The 26,184-nt window shown below is 40.4% G+C and overlaps 1 protein-coding gene and 1 long non-coding RNA gene across 2 annotated transcripts; one reads left to right on the top strand and one right to left on the bottom strand.

Moving 5' to 3' along the window:
• Window positions 1-6,115: 6,115 nt before the first annotated feature.
• LOC105918859 (hydroperoxide isomerase ALOXE3) lies at window positions 6,116-19,674 on the bottom strand. Its single transcript, XM_036133723.1, has 15 exons — window positions 19,655-19,674; window positions 19,388-19,561; window positions 18,362-18,566; window positions 18,154-18,235; window positions 17,912-18,034; window positions 17,725-17,828; window positions 16,119-16,282; window positions 15,893-16,036; window positions 13,561-13,764; window positions 13,282-13,368; window positions 13,024-13,193; window positions 9,774-9,895; window positions 9,575-9,675; window positions 7,629-7,799; window positions 6,116-6,517 (listed from the first exon to the last, which is right to left on the bottom strand). Exons 2-15 carry the CDS (start codon window positions 19,535-19,537, stop codon window positions 6,338-6,340), a joined length of 2,007 nt encoding a protein of 668 aa, XP_035989616.1. The 5' UTR covers window positions 19,538-19,561; window positions 19,655-19,674; the 3' UTR covers window positions 6,116-6,337.
• On the top strand, window positions 8,601-16,210 carry LOC110367054. Its single transcript, XR_002427190.2, has 3 exons — window positions 8,601-8,759; window positions 15,809-15,958; window positions 16,137-16,210. It is a non-coding gene; the product is annotated as an uncharacterized LOC110367054 (long non-coding RNA).
• Window positions 19,675-26,184: the final 6,510 nt, after the last annotated feature.

Below are 26,184 nucleotides of genomic sequence, written 5' to 3'. Positions count from 1 at the left end.
CCACGATGACAAGTGAGGCCTGGCCTCACTTGCCTCCCCTGACTGCACGTCACTGGTGTGTGTGTGTGTGTGTCCTGTCTGGCAATGTAGCATTAATAATTATTATCTTAATGCTAAATCAGAATCAGAAATACTTTAATAATCCCAGAGGGAAATTACAGTTCCAGTACAAACCATCCATCACATACATCACAAACATTTCGGGGGAACAATTCACTGAGGACTTGCTGCCAAGGACCCCGCCTGACGCGGTTACCACAGGGCGTTGCCTTTAACTCTGTGGAAAGATAGGAGCCACATTTGGGGAGGGAGAGGAAAAAAAATACATATTTCACACTTTATCCTATTCCAGGATACAGTTTGAGATATCAAAAAAAAAAAAACTCCCATGAGAAAAGCACATATTACAAGATAACATTTATGCAGGGGGGTTAACCTTGGAGAATAGTGGCATGAAGCTCGTATGTTGTTGTGGGCATCAGTTATGTGTGTTTGTGTGGGTGACATTTTTTTTCATGAACGCTGTCCAGAAGGGCCATTGTCCTTGATATGATGGAAAAGTTATCAACTGGCGCCACAGTTCAGAACGCATCCACAGATGTCCGCGGGGGAGCGGGGTAGCATGAGCTCTCTCACCATAACATCCGGGGGAGTTTTATTAATAAGGGAGGCATAATCCAAATACACAATTTGTTATGAGAACAAGCTGGACCAACTTTTCCGTCGCTGGCTCCACGTGGCGAATCCAAATATTCCAATTTGTTGGTCTTTGATCTGCGTTTTCACATCCAGATTATATCCCATCTCCCTTTGAGTTCAACCACTGAAGCCAGTCTGCGTTCCAGGCACATCCAGCTTGAAAGAGCCCACAGATTTTACTTTCACCAGTGGAGCCTTACTGCTTTCACCATAGTGTTCTGCTTGATTATATATGTAAGAAGCTTTATTAGATGTGTAGCCCTGTGCTATATTTGGATTCATGTTAATAAATGGGATGGTTTTAGTTCATTAAGGTTTAATAGTTTAAATAAGTTGAAAATGTTTTAAAAAAAATTTAAAAGCAATTTCTAAGCAGTAGTAATATTCTTATGTTTAATGCTTTTGTTTTATACATGTTTGTATTTTATTTTTGTTTGCAAATATTGCTGGATTATTTGATTCATTTCTGATATTGGTCAAGAAGAATACCGACCACAGAATTGCGGCAGAAGAAGAAGAGGAAAGAGAGAGAAGAGGAGAGAGTTGGTCGGAGATGGTGAAGGAGAGTCAGCTCGGTTGTTTCTTCCCAGGTAGCATAAGCTAAATATATACTTTTCCAGGCTATGGGAAAGCAGCTTGCAGCCAAGCGTTCGGCTAGGACACTATATTGCAGTGGACTTTAGTAAGGTGCTCCGGGACATTTGTTATCGTCTGTTTGAGAAGCTACAAGTTTAGACCTGTGTGAAAAAACTGCATGCGACCAGCGCGAGAGCGCGCCAGGTTCCGAGACAGTGAGGAGTAGTTGGCTACTATGGCAAGCCGTTTAACATAAATTCGGTTTCGTCTGACTATCCGTAATTACATTCCAGATATCTTAAAGAATGCATTTTGACTAGACAAAACTAATTTTGGACTATCCGGAATGGTAATTTAAGATATCTTTATTTACATTCTGACTAGGAAGAATAATAATTCAAGATATCTCTTCAATTACATTTTGACTAGTCAAAATTCCTTTCAAGATATCTCAAATTACGTCACCGGATTCGTCATTGAAAGCGTCCACACATCCGTAGGATGTAATTTAAGATATCTCGAACGTAATTATGACTAGTCAGAATTACAATTTAAGATATCTGAAATAGACATTGCGTGTAAGCCCCTTATTGGCTGTAAGCTGCCCAAAGCTGCCTGAACATTCAATGGCGCTGCCTGTTTTCGACAAAATTGTAAGAAAATGCCACATATAGAAAGAGCTTTTTAAGTATGGGATATGCAGAGAGGGCGAAAATAGTAACTTGCAGAATGCTTAAGAAATTACAAAGAATTTCGGATTTACTTGCTGCCGACGCACACAATGCACTGAAAAACGGCTAGCTGAAAGCGTTACTGTCAACTCTGTCCAGCTGGAAATAAGGAATTCCTCTGCCCGGACCAGTTCTGTTAATAACCAGATGCAGTTTTTATACTGTGGTAAGCATCTGCCTCTTGGGAATTATGGTAAAGCCAGCTAGCTCTTGATTTTCACATGCGAGACGGCACAAAGCATTACAGCACCCTCCTTTAGCTTCTCTGAAAACAAAAGCGCATGCCTCCGGTTCCTGTGTGATGATATATGGCAAGCCGTTTCGTAATTCAAGATATCAGTAACGTCATTTTGACTAGTCAGAATGTCAATTTAAGATATCTTAAATGGAAAAGCTGAATAATTCAAGATATCTCTAATTCATTTAGAAGATATCTTAAAAGGAATTTTGACTAGTCAAAATTACAATTCAAGATATCTTAAATTTATTTTTTACTAGTCAAAACTGCATTTCGCCTATCCAAAAATACATTTAAGATATCTTGAATTATGGTGGCATTTGAGATATCTTTAATTAGAATTATGACTAGTCAAAACTCAATTTAAGATATCTTGAATTGTAATTTGACTAGTCGTAATTTAATTGTAGATATCTGAAATGGGTATTTCAGATAGTCAGTAATTCATTCGAGATATCTTGAATTGACGTCCTCCATACAACTCAATGGAAAATCTGATGTCATTTCGACTAGTCAGAATGTAATTAGAGATATCTCGAATAGGTATTTTGACTAGTCAAAATACAATTAGAGATATCTTAAATTGCTAAAACGTCTAGTCATAAAACAATTTGAGATATCTCGAACGTAAGGGCGGTAAAACCGAATTTATGTTAAAACGGCTTGCCATATGGCTACAGTGCTGGTGAGCTACTCGACAGCTGCGTGAAGCTGACACCCCACCCACAGAAAAAACTCAGTTAAATAGACGGAATGGTTAGTGCTTCGTTTGTGCAAGTTTGTGCCGTTAAAATTAGCGTTTGTGCTGTTTTGGTTTTGAAGATATTAAAGAATATTTCACCCCCCCCCCCCCCCCCCATTTTGCTTTGAATCCAACCAAACTGGTCAACTTTTTAGTGCTTCGTTTGTGCAGGTTTGTGCCGTTAAAATTAGCGTTTGTGCTGCTTTGGTTCGCAGATAATATAAGTTTTAATTTCAGCCGATGACGTCATCATGGCCCGCCGCTTCAAAATAAAGTGCTACGTTTTTCTTTCTTTGCTGGTGCTGAGCTGGATCCAAAGCAAATCACAGTGGGCTACATTTTCAGTGCTTTGTTTGCGCAACAACAGCCTTGGAATAAAAAAAAATAAAGTTTTCATTAAGATTTGAAGCCCAATAGTTTTTGCGGAGCGTTAAGTTTTTAATATTTTGTGCTGAGCTCAATACAAAACAAACCAAATTGGTCTATATTTTTAGGCATTTCTAATTGCCATCTATATGCTTTATACTTTCAGCTGATAACACAGTCAATACATTCACAGTTAAACAATATTTCCCAGTTCATGTATAAAGCTAATAAAAAGTGGAGTGGGCCTTGAGCCTAATTAAAGGTTTAGCTTAGGTGGAAAGGAATGTTTTAGGAGATCGTTCCTTACAGTTTTGTTATACTTTATAGGCTGACCAGTGTGATTTATTTTATTTTAATAATTTTTTTGTTATTGATTTTAGTTTGGGTATGTTTTCTGCGTTATATAAGCCTGTATACTCTAATTGCCTTATTGTTTGGTGCAGACACCCCCAAATCTCCCTATTGTGGAGCAATAAAGGTTTTCTATTCTAATTAATTCAGAGGAGTAATGAACTTTGACTTCTAAGATCAACTATAACCAAGTTACTGTTTGAAAATGTTAGAAACATTATACTCTTGAAGAAGAATAAACACTTCTGATTAGGAAAAATGAACTTTATGAAACAGTTGAACATTCTAATAAATTAAATGCCTTTTTTGGGGGCTCACTTGACATTGCCATCTAAAGTAAAGTTCTTTAAATGAGACAAAATAAATCGTAATATTTATTTAGGAATAAAGTATAAAACAATATAACACACACATTTTACAATAGTGGCTAAAACAACTTGCATGATAAAAGAAAAATATGAAATTAATAACTGCTGTACCGATCCGTTGTGGTGAAGAGAGAGCTGAGCCAAAAGGCGAAGCTCTCGATTTACCGGTCGATCTACGTTCCTACCCTCATCTATGGTCACGAGCTTTGGGTCGTGACCGAAAGAACGAGATCCCGGATACAAGCGGCTGAAATGAGTTTTCTCCGTAGTGTGTCTGGGCTCTCCCTTAGAGATAGGGTGAGGAGCTCAGTCATCCGGGGAGGACTCAGAGTAGAGCCGCTGCTCCTCCACGTCGAGAGGAGCCAGTTGAGGTGGCTCGGGCATCTGGTCAGGATGCCTCCTGGACGCCTCCCTGGTGAGGTGTTCCGGGCACGTCCCACCGGGAGGAGGCCCAGGGGAAGACCCAGGACACGCTGGAGGGACTATGTCTCTCTGCTGGGAACGCCTTGGGATTCCTCCTGAGGAGCTGGCCCAAGTGGCTGGGGAGAGGGACGTCTGGGCCTCCCTACTGAAGCTGCTACCCCCGCGACCCGACCCCGGATAAGCGGAAGACAACGGACGGACGGACGGATAACTGCTTTTTTGAGAAAAGTGTTGAGACCAAACGGTAGATCTGACCACATCTTCTTACACAAGTGAAGAACATCATTAAGGACGCCAGCCATCCTGCACAGAGACTATTCCAGCCTCTCCCCTCAGTCAGGAAGCTGAGATCCATGAGATGGGACTCGTGGTGAAACTGCCTTCATGTGTCGACTTCATGGCTTGCTGTTGTTGGATAATCACTTTTCTTTTCATGTGGCAACCAAGCCACCGTATAAAATAAGCATACTTATAACAGTGGAAACTAAAAAAACAAGTTTCCCAAGAGGTCTTTGCCAATAAGCAGGAATATATAAATAATTTAATAAGAATGCTGTACGAGGGCTCGGTAAATGACACAACTTCATAGTAATGTTACTGATTTATCAGTAGAAATATATTAAAAAGACTTACGGGGTTGTTTTTTTTGTTGGTAATAACATGATTTACCGTAGCGCTTTATTTTGAAGCGGCGGGCTGGGATGACGTCATCGGCTGAAATTAAAATTCATAATATATTCGAAACCAAAGCAGCACAAACGATAATTTTAACGGCACAAACCTGCACAAACGAAGCACTAAAAAAAAGTAGCCCAGTTTGATCGGATTCGAAGCAAAATGGGGAGATGACTGGGTGACCTTAACAAATATTGTGCCTGGGGTTTATTTATATTGAAAGCCGGCATAGCTCTGACATTTAATGATGATTTTGTTATTGTATTTGAATTGAATGTTTGCTCATGTCATTGAACGTGACTGATGGACACTGAGTGTTTGAATTGGAAGCACTAAAGGGTATTTTTTCAGTTTTAAGGGTATTTGTGTTTAGATACATTAATTTCAAATGTGCAGTGCTTTAGGAGCACTGTGAATTTATTTGAGCTTTGACATCACTCTGTTGAGTGAGCATTTTGATTCATTGAGAAACACAGCGGAGTGTGTTCTGCATTTATTTAAATTCTGTAATTTCATTTAACCCTTATTTTTAGTAAAAAGTAAAAAGACATTTTCTCTTGCAGTTCATTATTTTATTGTGATATTCTTACAGGGTTAAAACAGGTGTATATATTTCTACAGAATATTTACTAGGGTACTCATAACAAATCCGATAATAACGACTGCAGTTTTATCACCTTTTAATGATAGGAACTCAGGGCGCCCCATATTTAGTTGAGTCATAGGTTTTCGGATGTTTTGCCAGTAATGTAGGCAAGGGGGCGCTACAACTACTTTGCAGTCTCTTTGTAGATTTCATAATGAAGGTGAAGTTAAGTTTTAGGCCATTCAGCCCCACATTAAAGTTTTCTTTCACATCTCACTAATGGGGTTTTTCTCCATGGAGTCATAATCCCAATCACCATTTAAACCCCCAGCAGAGGAGAAATAATTCTAGCACCAAGAATAATTTTTATTGGTTTTTATTTCATTGCAAAAGCTTCAAAGAACTCAGGTACAGATTCAGAAACAATTGGATTTTATTTCAAACAAAAGTCATAGACATTTTTTAAGATATAAGCTCAGGATCTAAGATATGAAGCAATAGTTTCCCTCCACCCCCTAAGAACCACAGCCTAGCCTTAACCAGGCTTTCTCATTCAGGAAGAAACCTGGAAGGAAGCAACGCTTAAAGGCTCACACTGTTCTCCACAACCTTCGGGTCCAGATATGTGTAAGGTAGCTCTAGATGTTTGTTTCTCTCTTGGATTTGCAGATGTAGCTTTTTAAGCTGCTCTTTGAAGGTCTTTATTTTCTCCAGGGGAACCTTGTCGGTGAAACGCTGCTCTGGGTAGTTACCAAGAAACTCCTGTTGACATCAGAGGCACAGTCAGTCTGGTTTCCATCACTGTTTCAATCATTATTTACGTTCCTCGGATAAATTGGTTATTTCTAAAAGTCAAGGCTTCAAAATGCTGCTTTAAAATGTTAAGATGATGGTGAGAGATGCTAATAGCTGCTGTATTATTGTATCCTTGCCTGCAAGATGAATTCTTGTGGTATTTGTGCGTTCACAAACACACAAGAATCCATCTTGTACCGCTCCTGCTTCAACCGTTTGTGTCCGAGCCAAAAACGGTTCAGGCCGAATGAAAGCAAGAGCGGCTGAGCCCCGAGCCGACCCATAATAAACATGGCAGCGCAGGAGGACGCATGTGTAGCTGCTGCTATCACATATGATTTGTAAGAATCCATGATTGTTCTTAAATAGAAGAACACCAAGAAGTGCCTTGACTAGCTTACCCTTTTGGGGTTCCTCATGATGCTTGCTGCTCACAATTTAATTTGATACCGTGATTGGCTAAAACCAACCTTTGGTAAGTGGGCACTAGGTGCTGCTTCTTCCAATAAGCTTAGAATGTTCTACTGAAATTCTCTCCTTTCCCCAAATTGATTAAAATGGAGCAGTCCCAGATTGATTGTGCACAACTAGAGTGCTACACATTGTCAATCTGACTGGCCAGGTTAGAATTAATGAACATTAATGGGCCCTAAACTGTGTTTGATGTTAAATATGTGAATTAGATGTATGGAAACAGGGAAGGACAACAAACTGAACTTCATGTGTTTTAATTAATATGCTGGAAAGCAAGAGAGGAGCCGTTTTTCGTCATCTGTCTCCCCTGAACTCCCAACATGAGAAGAAGACATTAAAGACTGATCAGACTCAGAGTAAAAGCTCTTCTCTTTAGCCTAATGCTGCATTAGTTGCACTCAGGATCTTCTCCTTGTTATTGTGTCAATGTCATCACCGCCTCCTAGAATCAGTGTTTCTGACATCAACCCCCCAAGCAGCATAGATGCTGGTTTCAAACACAGAAGAAAAATGTGTGCTTTTACGTGATAGTGTAGATAGGGGCTCAATACTCAGAGACTTTAGAGCAGAGTTGTGAGCAGTTAACAAAGCCATGGTCACTTACTGAATCTGAGGACTGCTTGCTGAGCAGCCAGACTGTTGCCATCCCATGTACTGTAACGTCAATAGAGGGAAAGGTGTCCAACATTGTGGCCTCAGTAGCTTCTCCCTTTCTGGAAGGTGGAGGACGCTCCAGGGAGACTGGGGTGTTGGGCATCCAGCCGATGAAGTCGTACTGCGGAAAATCAGTTGTTAGCAGGAAAAATGATCCCAGCTAATATTTTACAATCTATTGATCGGTGGATTTTCCAGGGCATCAATGAAAGAAAGGATGTGTGTAGTGTTCATTTTGAAGTACTGGCCTAATCCTGCTTAGCTCTGAAGGCCCATTTTTACTCCTGTTTAAAATTTGACAATAAATGAGGACTCAATGATCAGAGGTAAACGTTGTAATTAATTCATTAGGAATTCCCAACGGAGACAAGAGTTACACACCATAGTTACCTACGTCCTTCTCCCAGGTATTGCAGCTTTTGTCTGATCTAAGTTTTGCAAAGACATCCTTTTAATACACTGTCTGCCCTCCTCCGCTGAGTTCGGGAGGGAGGAGTCTGTGGGCTGTATCTCAAACAAAGAGGCTGTTCTTCCCGGTAAGGGGTCAAGCCAAATGACCTAACAGCTATAAAACTGAGATGCATGTTACTTTACCCTGAAAAGAAGACACAGACAAAAACCATGCATTCTCAGTTCTTCTGTATCAATACAACTAAGATATTTATTTTCCTCAACAGTAGCTTAGGGGTGCATGAGCTCAACAAAACATCCCATATTACTGTTGAATGCTACGATAATGATGTGATTTGCAGTCAATAACTGAACACTGTTAATGTTTCTCTATGCTGGATTCATAGAAAACAGACCACACATAATTAATATCCACTACTAGAAAACCTGCTAAAATGTCTTATTTCTAGCTCAAACGGTTTTATTGCAAATGTTGCGTCTTGCTGCCATCTCCTGTTTTAGGATGATAGCAGTGGGACCGTCCAGACCGGCCAAAAGAGTAAAGAGCTGAGATGCCGGAGGCATCACTCTTCCCCCCTCTTCCGATGTGCTGAGCAACAAACTCTTCCGGACATTGATGTGGAGAAATTAAAGGACCACAGCTGACTGCAGAAACGTCCTCAATCCCAAGGTGGGCTGTAATTCCCCCACACAATTCAATATCAATCAACATTGAAACTGCCAAAGCAACCACAAGAGTCCTCGTCACGCTGTGATCTGCGCATTTCTCTCTTTCCCGTTTTCTCTAAGCACACTTCTCCTTATTCAGCTCTGGTTTTATTTTTAGTTCTTATTTGTTTCCTTGGCCTGTTTTGATCTCATGAAAATATCTGTTTCCCTCACATTGTATGAAAAGTGCTCCGACATTAAAGACTGTATACCCCATCAAGTTTCCCAGAGGGATACCCACACATCCCTCACCATCTCATTCTAAAGGATCCTAATGTGTTTCTGGACCAGAAGGCATATATTGTCCATTAAGCTATTTCTGGTTTTTGCCTTGGATCTCCAGGTTTCGTTTAGTCCTCCACTTCCGCCAGTGCCAGACTCCAGAACCACAAGGAGGAGTTCACCTTTTTCTAGTACAGAGCATGGCCTTAGTCTAAGAAGAGCCAAACCAGAACCCAAGACTACATCTCAAGATCACCATAAACTGGACTGGGGCCAAGGGGCATCCCTAATGGAGTCCACCTTTGTCTGCTGAGAAAATTATATTAAGCAATGGCCAAAGCTTCCATAGTACTCCGTTTGAACAGCTAGAGTAATATCCATATTTGGATGGTCTCTTTAAACTAGGAGCCCCGGTCCCAGCACTCTGTGAAAACTGGAGAGGCGTGCTAACTTAGACACCAGGGAGCTTTTTGACTACATGCACTCCTAAGGGCTTGGACCATTGTCCTCCTTGAACCCAAGCCCTCTTCATACATCTACGTTAGAGCAGCTTACCTGTCCAGCGTTCACAGCAGAGTGCTGTGCAGAGCAGGTGAAGATCACCATGGTGACAAACTTCAGCAGCTCATTCACAGTGTTCAATTGCATTGGAATATCTGAAAATGAGAAAAAGTATTTAAAGTCCTTCAGGTGAAAATGTTCACTATTTGACAGAATGTGGACCTTTCTAGCTGGTAATAAAACATCTGCCCACCTGTCTTTTTCTCACAAGTGAATCCGTTTGAATATATTGCATAGATCCACTCCTGCAGAGCCTGGTCATGCTGGACCATCTTATCATCCTTGTAGTAGCAGCTGAGTGTTCCCTCCACAAACCTTAAGGAAGATTCAGGATTCAGTCATGTTGCAGTTTACAGTCAATCTACATGGCAGTTAAAAGCCTGGCTGATGTTATACAGAAAAGCAAGAGCAGCACTTTTAATTTCCTCTCTACCTGGGAATTAATCAGAAAAAGTATTGAAAGGGAAGAAAGAACCGTTTGCAGTCGACTGAAACTCCCTCAACCACAGTACTGTTTACTAACCTGCACAGAACAACTTTCTTCTATAACATATTCAGCTAAAGAAAATCTAATGGACTTGATCGGACCTGAGGATGGTGCTCTATAAGTCCTGGGTTCAAAGTCTGTTGAGGTTCTGTGTGCCAGTTTTCTGGTGATCTGTCCAAAGAGCAGCCTGACAGATGGAACCGGAGTCCAAAACCCCTGAGCATGGCTCAACCCCATGGATGTATCTGTTATTGCTTACAGGTGGCCTATTATGAAAATTCATCTTTGCATATTGCTTTACTTCCAACTGGGTCTCTGTCAATATTTAGTTGGTTTCTATAAAACACACCGTTTCAAAAACCTCACAATTCTTACGTCACAATTGCTGCAGATGCTATCCCTCAACTAGCAACCCAAGTGTACCTCCTCCAATTTTAGAAGAGGAGCAACTTTGGCTGGTTTTCCCGGTGCGCTGTACAATGGATCCCGCTGTACAGTTTTACGTTGCTGTTCAGCAAGAACACAATTAGCCATTTAGCACAAGCTAACGCTAACATTAGCCCACTGATAGCCTAAGGATACCCTGGCAGACATTCCTGATTTTCAGGAAAGGTCTCTGTTTCCCATTTTCTGTGTCCCCCATTTTAGTGTTTGAAGAATGATTAAAAAATGTCCTGTGTAGAGTGTTATTACGGTAGGTGAGTAGACAGGCTAAGTTAGCATGTGGTGCACAACAACAGCCTTTATGGTTGCTATGGGGCTGTTGAAAGAGGGCAGAGTGCCGGCCGTCTTTAAATGATAAATAAAAGAGCAGAGCGCGAGCTTGTCATGACCAACAGGGAACTGTGCTGAGATATTATGGTCTGTCTGAATTAATCAATTTTGTTCTGACAGGGCTGATCTTTGCTGCTTCTGAAGGAGGCTCTGCTTCTGGGTCTGACTCAGATGAATTCCTGTACTGTTGTGCATCTACTGGCGGCCATTTTGTGGTGTATAAAGTCTGAGTGAAAACATTGAGTTAGGTGCGTGGCCAGCTGCAGGTTATTTGCATACATTAAAAACAGCACATTCTAAACTGAGCTCAAAATAGTCTAAACTGGGGAGGAGAGAATGATTTTGTGCAGAAAATGTAATGAACATGTTTGGTATGGCCCAGAAATCTGTCCTAGAGTTTTAAGGGGAGCATATAGGTAATTTTATTGGATTCATCCTGATGAATCCAATCAGTTACTTCGACTGCAGTCATGTCTTGACGACATCAAAATCTGGATGACTTTAAATTTCCTGCATCTAAATTCTGACAAGACCGAAGTTGTAATCTTTGGGCCAGAGTCCTCAAAAAATAAACTTCTTAATCAATCACTTAATCTGGGTGGCATTAACTTGGCCTTTGGTAATAGAGTAAAACATCTTGGTGTTATTTTTGACCAAGACATGTCATTTAAATCCCATATTAAACAGGTTTCCAGAGTTTCCTTTTTTCACCTCCGGAAAATCGCCAAAATTAGAAACATTCTGTCCAGGAGTGATGCTGAAAAACTAGTCCATGCATTTGTTACTTCAAGGCTGGACTATTGTAATTCTTTACTATCAGGAAGTCCACAAAATGCAGTTCAAAGCCTTCAGCTGATCCAAAATGCTGCAGCAAGAGTTCTGATGAAAATAAACAAGCGGGATAATTTTTCTCCCATTTTAGCTTCCCTTCATTGGCTTCCTGTTAAATCAAGAATAGAATTTAAAATTCTTCTTCTAACGTATAAAGCCCTTAATAATCAAGCTCCATCATATATCAGAGCTCTGATTACCCCGTATGTTCCTAACAGAGCACTTTGCTCTCAGACTGCAGGTCTTCTGGTGGTTCCTAGAGTCGCTAAAAGTAGAATGGGAGGCAGATCCTTTAGCTATCAGGCTCCTCTCCTGTGGAACCAACTCCCAGTTTTGGTCCGTGAGGCAGACACCCCGTCTACTTTTAAGACTAATCTTAAAACTTTCCTTTGTGACAAAGCTTATAACTAGAGTGGCTCATGTTACTCTGAGCTACCTTTATAGTTTTACTGCTATAGGCTTAGGCTACTGGAGGACATCAGGATCTAATTTTCTCACTACATAGAGTTCTACTGTTCTTCAATTATGCATTATGTGTTGTCATTTCTGCTTTAACTTTCTGTTCTCTCTCTTTTATCTTCATAGTAGGTACACCTGGTCTGGCGTTTTGTTAATTGTGACATCATCCAGAGAAGACGGCTCACCCGCTACTGCCATCTAATGTAGAACAGATTACTAGATCAATGTTTGCTTCTGTGCTTTTTTGTCTCTCTAGTTGTGTCTCTGTTCTGTCTTCTGTAACCCCCAGTCGGTCGAGGCAGATGACCGTTCATACTGAGCCCGGTTCTGCCGGAGGTTTTCCTTCCCGTTAATGGGGAGTTTTTCTTCCCACTGTCGCTTCATGCTTGCTCAGTATGAGGGATTGCAGCAAAGCCATGTACAATGCAGACGACTCTCCCTGTGGCTCTACGCTTCCCCAGGAGTGAATGCTGCTTGTCGGGACTTTGATGCAATCAACTGGTTCCCTTATATAGGACATTTTTGACCAATCTGTATAATATGATTGAACTTGACTTTGTAAAGTGCCTTGAGATGACATGTTTCATGATTTGGTGCTATATAAATAAAATTGAATTGAATTGAATTTTTAACAAAATAATATTACTTAGGGATGTAATAATAATAATAATAATAATAATAAACAGTCATAATAATAATGGTCATTGCAACACACATTGCAGTGAAGTTCTTCAGTGTTTTCCAAGGACCCAGTCTGTGGGATCCAACCCAAAACCTCTCCGGGACACAAGTGCCTGCTCTCTAACAACTAGGTCATCACTCCCCAATAGAGAGCATAACCCTAACCTGGATGTTTTCTACCACATGGTTAAAAGCAATCAGTCTGTAGAACCTGTAGATGATGTTCCACAGTTCCAGTCCATCATCTCTGTAGTAGAAGTTGGGCACATCTTTCATCCCACGGTCAGAGATGTCGTCTGGTAAACAGAGGGATCTGTACGTCACAGAGGACAGCGCCTTCCTCAGGATGGTGAGCATACCTTCTCCACCAGAGGATGCAAACTAGGGAGGAGACAGTGAGAGTGGTGTAAGCTGATGAGGAAAAAGTGGACATGGTTCCTGATTCTGTGTTTTCTCTTCCTTTACATACCCTGGTGAAAACGCCTGTATCAGATATGAGGAGCTTTCGTGCCAAAAAGTTGATCATCAGAGTGTAGCGAGTGTGAGGCATGAGAAGCTGAAACCGATGTCCTGTTAGTAACGTAGCAGCTCACTATTTAGCAACACATCATGTTTACTGAATTTATCTTTAAATCCTGTGTAAAGAAAGCCTGACAGAGGTCTTAATGGTTCAAAGTTAGAACTTAAACATGATTTAGAAGTAATGGGGATAGCACAGGTATAAATGTAACCATTGAGCTTCAGGTACCTTGTAGAGAGGGTGCATCATGGGCAGGTGGCGCAGCAGAGCCACTGTGAACACCTCAGCAAGCAGGTGGGTGCGCAGCAGGTGAGAACTTAGTTGATGCAGGTTAAAATCAGCATTCCTCACAAACGTCTTGGCCAACAACCAGTCCCACTCCGAGTCAGTAGGAAGGAAGATGGGATTGTCCTCTGCCGGAGTCTGCTTGAGCTGCAGGAGTAGAACAGGAAATGAGCCAGACTAATTGATGATGGTGCAGAAGATGTGTGTTAAAAGCACGATGAACTAGTGTTGAAGAGAGCAAAGAGCCAGACAGATATAGCTAGAAATCCATCAAACTGCGGTCTAGACACAGGAGCCCCATTCAAAGAAAACTTTACATCTGACCTCAGTTACCAGAAATACAGCGCTTCCACAGTGGCTTTCCCCCTCCTCTGGTAATAATGCCCAGTTAAAAGCTGTTTTATCGCAGCCGAAGAATCTCTCACTGAAAATGTTAGAAAGTCTGCCCTTTAATTTAAATACATGGATCCAGCAGCGACTACTGTCCCCAGTAAAGAAATTATTGTGTCTTTAAAGCATTATTCCCAAAAAAAGTAAAAAACAAAGCAACTGGACTTGTTTTCCGTAGTTGAAGACGTTTCGCTTCCTCTCCAGGAAGCTTTCTCAATTCAAAAAGTCTGGAGTAATGTGCAGTACCAAGCTTTATACTGCTGCCAAACAAAGGCCTTGTAATGGCTTAGATAACATGCAAATTCAACCGAAACAGGTCCACCCCTTAGTAATGGGCTGTCTTAAAGCCATTAAGCCAGCAGATTGAACCGAAACTGGTCCACTCCTCTGTAACGAGGAGTTGTTAGGGTTGTTATTGGCATGGCTTAAAGGAACAATGTTATGATCACCCGAATGAGGGTGAGAGTTAAGGTGATGGTTGGCCGGAATTAATCCGATAACTGTATTGTAAGTTTTTAAGAGTTGGAACCTAAGGCCTCCTCCTCTGTTTAAGGTTGTTTTTTCTCTCTTAACGTAGATGGCTTCCTTCACACCCCTTTCAAACCATCTGTCTTCTTTGTCCAAAATGTGAACATTTTGGTCCTCAAAAGAGTGTCCTTCTTCCTTAAGGTGTAGGTGGACAGCAGAGTCTTGTCCTGAGGAGGTAGCTCTCCTGTGTTGAGCCATGCGTCTGTGGAGAGGTTGTTTGGTTTCTCCAATATAAAGATCAGAACATTCCTCACTGACTGAACTGCATACATCACTCCGCTCATCTTAGGTTTGGGGGTTTTGTCCTTGGGATGCACCAGCCTCTGTCTGAGGGTCCTGTTTGGTTTGAAATGTACTGGGATTTTGTGTTTGAAGAAAATCCTCTTGAGTTTTTCAGAGACTTCAGCAACATATGGGATGACAATGTTTTTTTGTTTATTCTTCTCACCATTATGTTCTGCAGTGGGTCTTTTGGATTTTCTTGCTGATTTGACAAAAGCCCAGTTAGGGTACCCACAGGTTTGGAGGGCATCTTTGATGTGTATCTGTTCCTTGTGCTTCCCTTCCCTTTAAAGCATTACAGTTGCAAAGCTTACTGCCCCTAACAATGAAATCAGTGCAGCTCAAAATGTTGATCTTCTTGTCTAGTCAGCGCAAAAATGAAACAGAAACAGACCAGGTTGGACCAGAACCCAAGTTTAACTTCCAGTATACCAAGGGAGGAAGATGATGAGAGAGGTAAAACCATCTCTGAGACTTGCTGATGGAGAACTGCAGCAAAGACAAAATCCTGGGGTTCTTCAGCCCTCAAGTGTCAAGTTATCTACAGGCCAGTTGGTTGTTTAGCAATGATGCTAGAAAAATCCTTTTCTGTCCTACACCCCAAAGTGCTCAGCTCTGCTGGGAGATTAACTAGAAATAACTGAGACGGATGGAAGTTTCATCAAGAGCTGTAGAAAAGCCTGTCACTCCGCTGAGATGTTTTGGGCCTGTTTCTCTTCCTGGGGACCAGTTTAGAGTTTCAGAAACCAGAACATTTAAAGTCAAAATCAGGTGGCCTTTGCCAGAAAATAACATTGGGTTTCATTGGGTCTTTCAGCAGGAGGCTAAAAGAAATGGTTGAGGAGAAACTAAATCAAGCTTCTTCAATGGCCATTGCGGTCTCCAGACCCAAATCCCGTAGATAGCATCCAAATTAAAGGGACCAGGAACCATCCAGAGAAGTTGGGCTTGCCTGAAATCTCTCCCTCTGAATGTTTTAACCCACCTACAGAAGACTTGGTGCTACCCTGTTGGGGGATGTCCAAAATATCAGGAGAGACTATCGGAGGACGCTGCCATTAACTGCCGATCTCACCTGGATTGCAATCGGCATCAGTTGGTCATCAGGAGTTTTGTGCAGCAGAACAAGAGGAGCCACCAGGTACTGCTGCTTCCCATTTATGATGTTTGCTTTCACTCCATCCAGGATCTTGTAGTCACACAGGAAGATGTTGCCTTTCTGTATGAAAATATCAGGAGGAAGTCAATGTTACTGGGATGTTTAAATATTCAGGAATTGCCATATGATGTCTGATGATCACCTTCATCTCATCTTTCAGACGCTGTTTACTGCCCTTGAAGACCATCTCATCAGTGACAGGAAAGTTTTGAGGCAGAGCTCGACAGCGGCGGATCATGGGGTTTACTCCATTCAGGAACTGGTAGCCAAAGAAGGAATCCTCCTTCCAGTGGTCATGGACATAATCTGGAAAACATTGACGATCTCAGCAAATATCCTCCACTGCTGTCTACATCACTGTCTGGTGTTTCACTGATTTTAAATCTCTTCCTAAAACTAATTTCTTTGCCTTTGACACCATGTGAGAAGTTGATGTTAGCTTCTGCTTAAATTATTAAGCTTTTATTGCATGGCTGCTAATGCATTTTAATTACATCCCATTTATGTGTTTTATTTTTGTTTCTTTACTGTAGCATTTAAACGTTTCAAATCTTTTTTATGTATTTTTTTACAGCATTTTGATCCCTTTAGTCATTTAATGTGGTTTACAAATAAAGTTGGATTGGATTGGATAGATTCAGCACCAACATCCAAGCAAGGCGATGCTTTCTGGCATCTAACAGGCCATTAAGAGATCAGCTGAGAATGGGAGCAATCATACGAGCAGTGTTAAATCTGAGGTTTTTTTATTAGTGATAATCCCGTACCCAGGCCAGCTGACAGCTTTGCCAGGGCCCGGGACAACGCAGTCTTTTTGCCCCCCCCCCCCCCCCCCCCCCCCCCCACCCCTTCATCTGCCACCACCACACACACACACACACACACCAAAACAAAGTCAACCTAACTGTATACTTCATGCCCTGGAAATCTGTGTATTTTATACTGGATATTTCACCTGCTTATTGCTTTAATCCTAATTATTTCCCTGTCGTGGGATGAATAAACGATTAGCTAATGTTAACTTATCTTAAATAACACTTTTTAATAGGATATATGTACTGGGTTCTTTCAAGGTCTTAATTACATTTTCTGTGTGGGCTCCAGTAACATATGATAGATAATATCTACTTTAAAAGTTAACATGAACTGCTGCTGAAGATGACCACTCTGATCTACCTGGATGTTCTCTGGAGGACTGAAACGCCTTAGTCAGTGACATCTGTCTGTGGGTCTGTCGGGGCAATCAGAGATGTTTCGTCTCCTCTCTCCGTTTCTGTGGCTCGATGTTTTCTTGCTCATGGTTTTTCACGTGCTTATATAAAATTGTTGTGTTTCCACTGAATTTAACCGGCTTTTTACAAAACATACAGCTTGATTTCATTTACGGTATGAAAATAAAGCCAAACGGTGCTACTTCCCCTGTTCATGTTTTTTCGCTGCTGTGGTGTCTCTCTCTGTCTGAGTCTCTGAGCAGCAGCGCACCATGCGGTTGTTTGTGTGTTGAGTTTGTGAGGAGCTGAGTGGGCGGGCCAGGCTGAGCCTGCGTGCTGATTGGCTGCCGCCACTGAGTCATGTACGAGAGGGGAGGCAATGTGCCGTGACGACTGGGAGACTGGTGAAGCTGCCGCAGTGACACGCGCGCTGACTGACACTCTGACCATTTGTCAGTGTCAGTTTTGCCCCCCCTCTGTCCTGGGCCCAGGACAACTGACCCGTTTGTCCCCCCCTGTCGGCGGGCGTGCCCGTACCAGATATTTCAGTGCGGTGGCAGCTGTACAGACGTTGAATATCTTCAATGTTTGTCCACTTCTCCTTGCACTCAGCCAATTCTACCAATTTCAGCTCCGCAAGTCTAAGTAATAGAAAATAAACAGTAAATTCATCGTGCAAAAGTCATTTTACATGGGAAGTAAAAACAGGAAGAGTAATTCTTACGCTTTAACTGCAGTGTAGGCCATCTCTATTTTCTTTGTGAAGAAGAAACGCACATCAAGAGGCAATGCACTACAGGTCTCTGCTTCCATGTTTTGTGGTAATCCAGGTTTATACTGAGCCCAGCTAAGAGACACAGAAGAGATGTTAGCAAAGCAGAAAACCCACCCTACCAACCCGGGACCATGCATTGGTAGCAGGTATAAACAATGAATGGGTGGATGGACGGTTTTACTTATACTCACTTATAGAGTCTCTGTTGTTCAACGATATCTTTTGTCCAGCATAGTTTGCCGATGTGATGTTTTTCTTGACTAAGAAGCACAGCTAAAAAGGTATACAACATAAGAAGTTGAACAGAATCTGATTCATTTCAGTCTGTTGGAAACGTGCTCTAGCTTCCTCTCAGTCTATTCTTTCTCTGCTTAGTAAATGTGTTTAAGATGGACAAACCGGATCCTTCTCTGAAGTAGTGCTCCTCGCAGTCAGTGATCCATTTGTAGATGGGGAAGGGGTAGATATCTCCCATCGGAGATTTCACCTCTACTTTAGCAACAAACCATGGGCTGTTTGGGAAGAGGATGTGGTGCTCTTTCCTAAGGATGATCACTGAAAGCTCACCGAGTGGCTTGTAGCATTTCACCTCGAACTTTGCAACCTGAAACAACAAGGAAATCTCAGATCCCAAATCAGCATGAAATTTACCAAGATTTTTAATATAATAATCTAATATATAATCTTTATTTATCATTGCAGCTTTGTATCAATAAAATGCAGGGGTTCCCAAAGTGGAGGTCAGGACCCCTGGGGTGTCGCAAGATGATTTGATGCTGATGTGCAAAATAGATTTAGTATTTCCGCTTTTTGTGAAACCGATTAGTAAGTATAAATTTACAAGATGCTCCACATTCCTTGATTTAACGCGGGGGAAGGCTGCACCTTTTTGTAAGAGTTCTTACACTGTAAAATGTAACATTCAGTTTTATTAAAAACTTCAAGTGAACAGAATTAAATTCTCATCAACCTTTTTTTAAATAAGCGCTGTGAATTGTTACATAAAAATGAAGTATTTGAAAGAGGAGGAGACTTGTGCAGATCACTTTAACCTCTTGGCAGATTTTTTTTGCTGGTAGATGTGGCCAAACAAAACCATGAGCGAAGTAGCTGTTACAATTGATGGGATGTATTCAACATCAGAGAAGACAGGCTTTTCTAAAAAGGTGAACATTGTGATCTGATGCTGTGCGTTACACAGATAGAGTCCCAGTGTCCTGCGACTGCACGGATAACAACATGAAAACCTAATAAGGTACTATGAAAAGTAACTTGAGATACACATCATTGCTCCCTGTAAGCAGATGAATTCTAAAGGCTGAGTTCCAAAAAAGCGCTTACTGTGAGTATGTTAAGTCTACTCAAAATGATTAAGTTCATAGAATTATGCAAACCTAATGTTCACAACTTAGACTTGTGCCTTACACTTCCTTTGTAGAAGAATGGAAACCAGCTTGTGAGCTCCACGGATTCGCTCTGACCATCTGTGCCCACCAGGGTGATGTAGACATTGTGGAAAGTGCTGGCATGAGCGACATCTCCAGTGTACACGGTCACTTCGTAAACCACCGACATCTTTTCCTAGAGGGCAGAACGATCCTGACAGGGAAACAACCAAGAAGCAACACAAACCTCAGGTAAAACCACAGCTTCTGTAAAAAGTTGCCTGTTTAACCAACAGATTCTTCTTACCTGCATCAACTGGACCAAGGTGATCTGTACGGACCAGGAGGTGGATATGCCTTTTTATATACTCAGTTCTTGTGGGAGTGGACTGTTTGTCACATAGGTAGATGAGAGGTTGTGGATGGTGTTTTATTGACATATGTAACTCTGATCATATCTGGTCTGGATGCACCTGCATTATTTCCCCTTGTGAAAGAAGCTCACATGGTTACAGATTTACTACTCTGTTTCCTTATCCAAGGACACAGAGAGGAGTTGTGTTAGATAAGGACTGGATACCATCAATAATCTTGATGGTATGTTTTTAACAGAAACATGGTTACATGAATTTGCATCTAAATTCTGACAAGACCGAAGTTTTAATCTTTGGGCCAGAGTCCTCAAAAAATAAACTTCTTAACCAATCACTTAATCTGGGTGGCATTAACCTGGCCTCTGGTAATAAAGTAAAAAATCTTGGTGTTATTTTTGACCAAGACATGTCATTTAAATCACATATTAAACAGGTTTCCAGAGTTTCCTTTTTTCACCTCCGGAATATCGCCAAAATTAGAAACATTCTGTCCAGGAGTGATGCTGAAAAACTGGTCCATGCATTTGTTACTTCAAGGCTGGACTATTGTAATTCTTTACTATCAGGAAGTCCACAAAATGCAGTTCAAAGCCTTCAGCTGATCCAAAATGCTGCAGCAAGAGTTCTGATGAAAATCAACAAGAGGGATCATATTTCTCCAATTTTAGCTTCCCTTCATTGGCTTCCTGTTAAATCAAGAATAGAATTTAAAATTCTTCTTCTAACGTATAAAGCCCTTAATAATCAAGCTCCATCATATATCAGAGCTCTGATTACCCCGTATGTTCCTAACAGAGCACTTCGCTCTCAGACTGCAGGTCTGCTGGTGGTTCCTAGAGTCTCTAAAAGTAGAATGGGAGGCAGATCCTTTAGCTATCAGGCTCCTCTCCTGTGGAACCAACTCCCAGTTTTGGTCCGTGAGGCAGACACCCTGTCTACTTTTAAGACTAGGCTTAAAACTTTTCTTTTTGACAAAAATTATAACTAGTGACTCATGTTACTCTCAGCTACCTTTATAGTTTTACTGCTATAGGCTTAGGTTACTGGAGTATATCAGGATCTAATTTTCTCACTATATTGAGTTCTACTGTTCTTCAATTATGCATTATGTGTTGTCATTTCTGCTTTAACTTTCTGTTCTCTCTCTTTTCTCTTCATAGTAGGTACACCTGGTCTGGCGTTCTGTTAACTGTGACATCATCCAGAGAAGACGGCTCACCTGCTACTACCATCTAATGTAGAACAGATTACTAGATCAATGTGTGCTTCTGTGCTTTTTTGTTTCTCTTGTTGTGTCTCTGTTCTGTCTTCTGTAACCCCAGTCGGTCGAGGCAGATGACCGTTCATACTGAGCCCGGTTCTGCCGGAGGTTTTTTTTCCCGTTAATGGGTGGTTTTTCTTCCCACTGTCGCTTCATGCTTGCTCAGTATGAGGGATTGCAGCAAAGCCATGTACAATGCAGATGACTCTTCCTGTGGCTCTACGGTTCCCCAGGAGTGAATGCTGCTTGTCGGGACTTTGATGCAATCAACTGGTTTCCTTATATAGGAAATTTTTGACCAATCTGTATAATCTGACCCAATCTGTATAATATGATTGAACTTGACTTTGTAAAGTGCCTTGAGATGACATGTTTCATGATTTGGCGCTATATAAATAAAATTGAATTGAATTGAATTGAATTGAATTTAATGAAGCAGCTACTCTGATAGAGTAGACTCCTCCAAACTATAATTTTCTTTGTGAGAGCAGACAGCAAAGGAAAGGTGGAGGAGTGGCAACTTTGTTTAATGATTCACTAAAGTGTAAAAAGGTGTTTTTAGGAAAATTTGACTCTTTTGAATACCTGGCTCTCCAGGTAAAGAGCCCGGTACGAACTATGTTCCTAAATGTTTACAGATCTCCTAATTTAAAATCTAACTTTTTAAATGATCTTAGTGACCTCTTATTTGTGAAATGTGTTAATTATGACTGTTTCATTATTGTGGGAGACTTCAACTTTTACGTTGACAACCCTGAAGGCAGAGGTGGAAAGAACTGTGTGATACATTTAGAACTTTGGTTTAACTCAACATGTTAAACAGCCAAGGCACAAACAGGGACATATTTTAGACTTAATCATCACTAAGGGTCTAATCATTTCCAAGGTAAATGTAACTGATGTTGCCATATCTGATCACTTATGTTATCTTTAAAAGCATAATTTCTTGTGACTCATTTAGCCAAAGGGACATCATAAGAAAACACACCTTTAAGGACAATTCCACAGAAACTTTTATCCAAGCTTACTCTGCTACTTCAACCTTGTGCTGCAACTCAGTATATGAACTAGTAGATAAGTTTCAGTCTAAAGTCTCAGATATCATTGACTGCATTGCTCCAGTCAAAGTGAAGTTTGATTCCGGGAAGAAATAATCTCTGTGCTGTTATTCTGTTTTTATTTTTATGTTCCTATATTTTAATCATGTAAAGCACTTTGCATTTTCTTTGTACTGAAATGTGCAATACAAATAAATTTGCCCTGCCTTGCCTTAGCAGCTGCTAAAGAAAACCCGTCTGAGGCAGAACTGGCTTTCTCTGCTCTGAAAGCAGCCTTGTCCTCTACACCGGTGCTGGCTTTGCCAAACTGACAAACCATTTATTCAAATGGTGGATGAAAAATCTGGTTTCATCTCATCTGTTTTGTTGCAATCTCATGGTGACAAATTGCAACCTGTGGCTTATTATTCCAGTAAGCTTGACGCAGCTGCAGCTGGTTTACCTTGTTGTTTGTCCACCATGGCTGCAGCTGAGAAACCAGTGTTACAACTCGGACAGTTTTTATTCCACAATCTGTTTCAATCATCCTCCTGGAACACAAGGCTTCTCATTTATCAGCAGCAAGGTGGCTCAAATATTCTTCAATTTTATTGGACTTGTCTAACATTGTTGTGAATGTAATGTAATTGCACATTCAACCACACTGATCTTCAGGAAACTGAAACTGATTGGATTTTCTACTTAGCTGTTAAAGATGCCATGACATCCCTAAAGAATGGTTGGGGCCCGTCTGTCAAATCACAGGATTAATGACCCATGCTTTGATGTCAGTATGTGGAGTAATGTTACTCCAGACTTTTTGAATTGAGAAAGCTTCCTGGAGAGGAAGCGAAACGTCTTCAACTACGGAAAACAAGTCCAGTTGCTTTGTTTTTTACCTTTTTTTGGAATGACCATGACCTGGATGACTGAGAATCTTCACCATCAACAAGATATAATTCAGGTTTGTTAGAAATAATTGGAACTGAGGATAAGCTGTACACAAGGACTTGTTTGGTTTATTGTACAACAAAATTAAGCTCCTGAGGCGTTGGGGCTGTGTTCAGGGTATTTCACTATAAAATTGCACTGAGCTTATGTATGACAATGCATTCATGACAGCTGTAGAAATACCATATTAGAGGCTCTTTTAATATGATTATAGAATATTAATAGAAGGGCAAACAGCAACAAATCACTTGTTTTAGCCTAGGTAATATAAAACTGTGATTATGAAATACAATAATGATTCATCACAAACCAGTCCATTTGAAAGAAGGCTTTTAATATACTTTGAGAAGCAATATATGAGAAAATATATGAGGAGAATATGAGAAATTAAGTGCAAGGCCCAAGGTCTTTGATTTTATTAGATGTATAAAAAAACAGGTGGTATATTTGCTTTGGCTCTCATCAAAACTATATGAAATTGAATTGGATATGATGGCTGTTCTAAAGGAGATTTTTGACTAGAATGTTAATGCAGCTAAAAGAGGAATTTTGAGGAGCTTCAAGATATCAAAAGGCTAAATTAAACACGTCATCTATTGCACAATCATTTGATGCCATCTGGTTACGCTAAGCTGAGGCGAACCTCAGAGGGACAGTTTAACGTGAAAAGAGACAAAAAATATATGATAAAACAAATCTAACCATGACGTAAACATCTGAATGTGATTTTGCGGCTAGGTCAATGTGTTCTGGCCTTGTCAGGGACTGGAACGCGAAAAGAATACCAGATGATGGAGGGGTGAAAGGGAACTCTTAATAATTACTGACGGACACAAAGTGTCTGCGATGAGATCAACTAATTGTATTCTGCTCACCTAATAAGAGCACACATACAGCCAGGCCAGCTGACAGCTTTGCTAGGGCACGGGACAACACAGTCTTTTTGCCCCCCCTACACCTGCCGCCACCACACACACACACACACAAAGTCTACTTAACTGCATACTTCATGCCCTGGAAATCTCTGTATTTTATACTGGATATTCTCAACCCATCTATTGAATTTAGTGCACTAGTTGATCTTTTCTTCATAAGAGAACAACAAGCACTGCAACCAAAATATGGCCTTTTTTGATCTGCTGTATATTAGCCAGTCCCTAACAAATTTTTCCCTTCCATTGCAGGAAGTAGAATATGTTAGATACTTTGTGAATTCTCTGCCCGCTGAATCTCTGAGAAAGGCTTTCTTTTTGACATTAAACGCACAACATTCACAGATACTTTTGACATTTTAGCTTGAAGTATCATGAAACTGTTGACCTTTCGGGTTTTGTGATTTTTATTCTAATATTACAATTATATAATAATAATAATAATTTTATGTTTGTTTTTTGTCTTCCTAATCCACCTCATATACCTTTCAATCCTTATGTAATTTTGTCTGTGTTGTGTCCACCTATGGAGAACCAAGTCTTCCATAATTAAAAATAAATACAGAAATAAATAAATGCTCAATAAATAAATATGCATACAATTATGTGCCACCAAAAATATAATAAACAAATAAATGTAGGTAGAAAATAAATTATACAGTGAGACAAAATGTATATATCTCCGTAAAAACAACAAACAGAAATGTAAAAAGGACAGACAGAAATGTAAAAAAGACAAACAGAAATGTAAAAAGGACAGGCAGAAATAAATAGCATCGGAGAAATAAATAGGGCGAAAAAATACAAAGAAAGAATAAAACAGACAAAAATATTATAACATGCACATAAATAAATACTTAAAAAAAATAAGTAATTAATAAATAAAGTGGCTAATTAAAGGAGATATATACATTTTGTCTCACTGTATAATTTATTTTCTACCTACATTTATTTGTTTATTATATTTTTGGTTGCACATAATTGTATGCATATTTATTTATTGAGCATTTATTTATTTCTGTATTTATTTTTAATTATGGAAGACTTGGTCCTCCATATCCACCTGCCTGTTGCTTTAATCCTATAAATTTCCCCGTAGTGAGATAAATAAAGGATTAGCTAAATAACACTTTTTAAAAGGTTCTTAAAAGGTCTTAATTATATTTTCTCTGTGGGCTCCAGTAGCATATGATAGATAATATCTACTTTGAAAGTTAACATGAAGTGCTGCTGAAGATGACCACTCTTATCTACCTGGATGTATTCTGGAGGACTGAAACGCCTCAGTCAGTGACGTCAGTCTGTGGGTCTGTCGAGGCAGTGAGAGAAGTTTCGTCTCCTTTTCTGTTTCTCGATGTTTTCTTGCTCATAGTTTTTCACGTGCTTAGATAAATTTGTTGTGTTTCCACTGCATTTAACCGGCTGCTTGATTTCATGTACGGTATTAAAATAAAGCCAAACGCCGCTTATTCCCCTCTTCTTGCTTTTCCTCTGTGCGGTCTCTCTCCCAGTCTGAATAGGACTGCCAACTCCTCAGTAAGGAAAGTAGCTATTGGCTGGTCTAAAAGTCACTAGAAGTCGCTGAATGACGTCATCGCCTAATTTGCATAATCTGCCACACGATGTGATGTGCATATTATTGACGCTGTGTGAGAAATAACGTCGTTAGAGAGAGACAAAAAGTGAGAAAAAACACTCAGAATATATATAGAGCTACTTTTTTCTGTCCATTAATGTTTATTTATTATTATTATTATTATTATTATTATTATTATTATTATTATTATTATTATTATTATTATTATTTTATTTTTTTATTTATTTTTTATTAATGTTTATTTTATTACAATACTAACCCTCCTCCTTTACCCGGGTTTGAGACCGGCAAAATGAACCATAAAGAGAAACTATGGCGGAGTTACAAATTTTTTCCTTTCAACATTTTCTTTTTTCTCTTGTGGTCCACTAAGGAGCCTACAAATCACGGTAAAACATGAACATGTGGCTGTGTGAATCAAATGCCGTTTTTTATTTAAGATAAAATATTTCAAATTCAGTTATTTATGATCAACATGCGCCGTCAATCCCGGCGCATGTTAGCTTTATTTGCAGTCTGGACGCTGAGGGTAAACATGCTGTGGCTCTGACTGCAGCGCTGAGAGGGACTCATGCGGGAGGGGGAGAACGGGGGAGGCGCCCCACGGCAGTACCTGCCGCTGGAGGACAAGAGTATGAACGATACGTGCTTTCACGTCAGAGTCTCCAGAAGTCGCTAGATTTGT

This window comes from Fundulus heteroclitus, unplaced genomic scaffold, assembly GCF_011125445.2.
Source record: "Fundulus heteroclitus isolate FHET01 unplaced genomic scaffold, MU-UCD_Fhet_4.1 scaffold_668, whole genome shotgun sequence".
Classification (NCBI taxonomy): Eukaryota; Metazoa; Chordata; class Actinopteri; order Cyprinodontiformes; family Fundulidae; genus Fundulus; species Fundulus heteroclitus.
Note: the sequence above shows the minus strand (reverse complement) of the source record. Positions and strands in the feature narration are given on the sequence as shown.

Excerpts from the sequence above, each read along its gene's own strand:
- LOC105918859 (XM_036133723.1), bottom strand. The coding sequence starts at position 19,537 with ATGTCGGTGGTTTACGAAGTGACCGTGTACACTGGAGATGTCGCTCAT. Across the intron at positions 17,829-17,911 it reads GCCTACACTGCAGTTAAAGC|ACTTGCGGAGCTGAAATTGG; the intron begins GTAAGAATTACT and ends TCTATTACTTAG. Across the intron at positions 6,518-7,628 it reads GCAAGCAGTCCTCAGATTCA|GAGTTTCTTGGTAACTACCC; the intron begins GTAAGTGACCAT and ends TGATGTCAACAG.